The sequence below is a fragment of the Anarrhichthys ocellatus genome, unplaced genomic scaffold (assembly GCF_004355925.1).
Source record: "Anarrhichthys ocellatus isolate YVR2014 unplaced genomic scaffold, GSC_Weel_1.0 scaffold1894, whole genome shotgun sequence".
Taxonomy (NCBI): Eukaryota; Metazoa; Chordata; class Actinopteri; order Perciformes; family Anarhichadidae; genus Anarrhichthys; species Anarrhichthys ocellatus.
The window spans coordinates 5,001-8,941 of NW_022281868.1; the positions used below are offsets into that span (position 1 = coordinate 5,001).

General features: G+C 43.7%; 1 protein-coding gene across 1 annotated transcript in view; it reads left to right on the forward strand.

Annotated features, from left to right (window-relative positions):
- The window catches only part of LOC116377956 (anaphase-promoting complex subunit 1-like), a gene marked incomplete at its 3' end in the record, with an annotated part of 8,726 nt that extends 4,844 nt beyond the window's left edge, over window positions 1-3,882 (forward strand). Inside the window, exons 11-15 of the mRNA XM_031839725.1 lie at window positions 954-1,009; window positions 1,699-1,830; window positions 1,909-1,983; window positions 2,796-2,900; window positions 3,743-3,882. Of these exons, the coding sequence (XP_031695585.1) occupies window positions 954-1,009; window positions 1,699-1,830; window positions 1,909-1,983; window positions 2,796-2,900; window positions 3,743-3,882 (508 nt within the window). The remainder of the gene's footprint in view (window positions 1-953; window positions 1,010-1,698; window positions 1,831-1,908; window positions 1,984-2,795; window positions 2,901-3,742) is intronic.
- Window positions 3,883-3,941: the final 59 nt, after the last annotated feature.

Below are 3,941 nucleotides of genomic sequence, written 5' to 3' on the forward strand. Positions count from 1 at the left end.
GTTTTGTGTTTTCTTGTGCAACATGTTGACGTGGAACAGAAGAATCTCTTCTTCTTCTTCTTTTTCTTCTCCTCCTCCTCCTCCTCCTGTTTCTGACGGACATCGTGACTTTCTTCTGAATAACTTTTATAAAGTCTGGTTTTCTGTCTCCTCAGCAGATCCGATGACTTCAGTAATGATTAATATTCATCGTGTACCGTTTGTGAGCCGGTGTTTCTTTCATCCCGTCTGCTTTATTTAAAGCCTCCAGCTTCACCGATGTGTGTGTCGCTCCCCATTATCCAGTAATCGACCCTCCAGACGAGGCTTTCCTCCCTCTAATGAAATGGCATTTATCCCCCCCCTGACCTTTCCCCACTCTGGATGTCCAATTAAGAGGTTGATTAGGAGCCGGATTGGTCGGAGTCGTTAGGAGACGCAGTGACTCTGATTACTGTTGTGTTGCTGCTGCTTGTTTCATTTCCTTGAGAAGAAGAGGCCCGAAAAACTGAACGAAGGAAAAGTCATTTTTAAAAGTTCTCTTCATCCAAAGCTGATGGAAGCACATAGTGGTCATGTGCATTCATGCATTCATTGAAAACTACTTTAAAAGGTGAAAGTTTCCACCTTAATAAACTCCTCAGTGCTGCTGTATCCGCCCACATCATCATCATCATCACCATGAACACTGTTGGACGTTAAGATCATAGATCAGAGATGTGCTGCAGTATGTGATCACTCAGCTGTGGAGACACACAGACCAACCTTCTGTCATGAACAATGAAAGTAAACTGTTACAAAATGACTACAATGACTACACAGTTATTGGTAAGTCTCAAACCGCAGAATAAGACGACTTGGGTTTAGAACTATGTTACGTTAAAACCTGCCATAGACGATGATGTCATACTTGTTAAACTTGCGTCTTTAATTTCTCTGTCTTCACCTTCTTTCTGTCCTCTGGTTTGTTTCAGTTAGGAAATGCCTTCAGGCCGTTCGCTTCATTCTGCCAAAGGAAGCTGCCATGAAGGTTTGTGGAACTTCTGCTAGATCCTAAACACGACCACAAGACACCAGATCACATGGAGAGACAACGCTCCACGATTATGTAATCTATGATTATGTATAAACTATGAGCTGAGCATTTAACTCTTTAAATCCCCAGAACCTGCCGGTGGGATTTTAAAAAGCTTGTTTTCTTTAAACAATCGCCAGAAGCTGTGAAAACCCTCATTATCGTCAGATTTTAATCTTTCCGACGGTCCTTGAACACATCGCGTGTTCAACAAACGCTTCTGTCAGAAAAAAAGCAACAAAAATGATGCTTAAAATTGTGATATTTAATCAAAAATCAACCTTTTTCTTTCACCAGATCCTGTAAAAAACATTCTGAGCTCTTCAGTGCAAATGAAAAGCCAGAGTTTGTAGGTTTATGTCATTGTAACTGTTATTCTGCAGCCGATCGTGTTCATTTGATTGTGAGAAACCTGAATCTTGATCGCGATAAACTGATCGTTATTTATGGATCAATAAACCCTGAAGAACCCTGAAGAACCCTGAACCTATTGCATAATAACACCTGAGACTCTACACTAACAGAACCAGAGTTGCGTTGTAACCACCATGTCGAGCCGTTGCGTTCTCATTGTGTTCTCTTATTTAAAGCGACACACGCGTAACGTGGTTGTTATAATGTTGTTATAACACGTTGTCACGCAGGTTCTGGTGAAGTGGTACAACATCTACAACGCCCCCGGAGGTCCCAGCTCCCACGCAGAGTGGAACCTGTTCGTCACCTGCTTCATGACGCTGATGGGCTACAACACCGAGCGCCTGGCGTGGACGCGCAACGTGAGTCGGCCGCGGAAAAGTGGTGTTTTTAAAAAAACGTTAAACTTTGAACTCACATCGCTGCTCTTCTTTGCACAGCTGCACTTTGAGGTGCCTCTCTCTCCGGTGATTGCAGCGAAGAAGGCTCGTCCCTCTGACGGAGGGTCTGAAGAGGTTTGTGACACAATGAGCATCAATCAAAGTATGAGATGTGACTGTAGACCTGCAACCTGACACTTGATTTAATCCTCCAGGAAAACATTCAGGACATGTTTATTACGATTTCCCTCTTTATTATCTCAACTACTATATGTATATATATATAGATAATAAAGAACTGATGCTGGGCAAGTTAACGCGTTAATTTCGCGTTAACGCATTCATTAATTAACGCCGACAATTATTTTATCGCGCGTTAGCGCATTTTTTAAATTTATTAAATTTTTTTTTTAATTAGTTTTTTCATTTTTATTGAAAGACAAAGAGACAATACATATACATAACAACAAGAGGATGACAAGAACAGTGGGATAAAAGCCAGCAAACATCCTATAGTCAGTCATGTTAGTGCACCTATATGCTGACATTCACGGTAAACGCATTTAAACGGCACAGATCGGGAGCGAGCGAAGGACTTTGAAAGTTAGCGGAAAGATTAACGTGAGACAACATCCGGTTTCTTCAGACGAACATCCGGTTTTCAGAATAAGATGCCAACAAAGTATGAATTATATTCACATTAAGTATAAAACATGCTGCCTGCATCTCGTGAACCAAATGTTATTGCCCTTTTGTTCATATAGCAGTACTTTAAAATAAAAGTGCGCAATACACTACTTTTGAATTCATTATTGAACTTTGCCATAACAATGAGGTTAATCGCGATTAAATATTTTAATCGTTGCCCAGCACTAATATATATACATATGTTCTTTATGTGATGTGCTGAACAAACACTTACTCTTGTGTGTCCTCTGTCCCTGCAGGACCTGGACTACTTGTTGGGGTCTCATTACCACCAACAGATGAACTCTCAGCCCGTCTGCTCCAACAGCCCTCTCCCCACAGAGACCCCCACAGGCCAGTCCTCCGTAAGTCTCTCTGGCTGGATTCACTGAGATTCTCATGCGTGTTGTTTGGTTTTGTGTCTTTGTTAAACTCAGTCAGTGTGGCTGTGCAGCTCCTCCTCCAACACACGCGTCAGAATACATCAACCGTGCGGCCTGATGGTGGACGGTGTGCTACGACTTCTCTCAGAGAATCGCAGAGTTACGACGTATTATTATTATTTCATAGGTTTAGCTACGAATGCTGGATAAGCCTGAAGTGCATGAAGGTCTACAACTACAAGGCATCGGTGACACTTTGTCACGTGACTCGGTCATTTTTCTTTAACGCTTTTGAATTCATATCAGGCACATCAGTGTTTCTATGAAGCGACAGCTGCTCTCAAGTTCAAGACCGTCACGAAGACAAGATTCAATCCACGAGTATGAATCTACAGTGCAGAGACGAGAGAAGCGACGTCTTCGGGCAGCAGCAGCCACACTGTTTTTCTAGTTGAAATAAGCGTCTTAGAGAGAATACGTTAGAGTTGCTTCTGGTCTTATTCATCTTGTTGTGTGTGCACATAATGAAGGAACCTGTTCAGGGACACTGTAACCCGCTCAAAGGAACCTGGTCTCTGGGTACGTCCTCTCTGAGAGTACCGAGTAAGCTTTTAACTCTTAAGCGCCGTGGAAACACGAGCAACGATGAGCTGGAGGAACCTTTTTACTTCTTTTAAATGTCGTCCCGGGATTAAAACCACCAGGAACTTCTATAAATCACGACATTCCTTCTCCTCCTCCTCCTCCTCCTCCTCCTCCTCCTCCTCCTCCTCCTCCTCCTCCTCCTCCTCCTCCTCCTCCTCCTTCTTCCTCCTCCTCTGAAGCTGGACAGTGCGGCTCCTCTCTTCCCTCACGTCCCGGCTCTGTTCTACGTCCTCCACCTGCTCTATCAGGAGCTGCAGCTGGATGAGCTGCAGAGAGCCAGAGCCTCGTCACTGGTCTGTCTGCTGCAGCAGCTGGCCAGGTAACAGCCACCTGTGTGTGTGTGTGTGTGTGTGTGTGTGTGTGTGTGTGTGTGTGTGT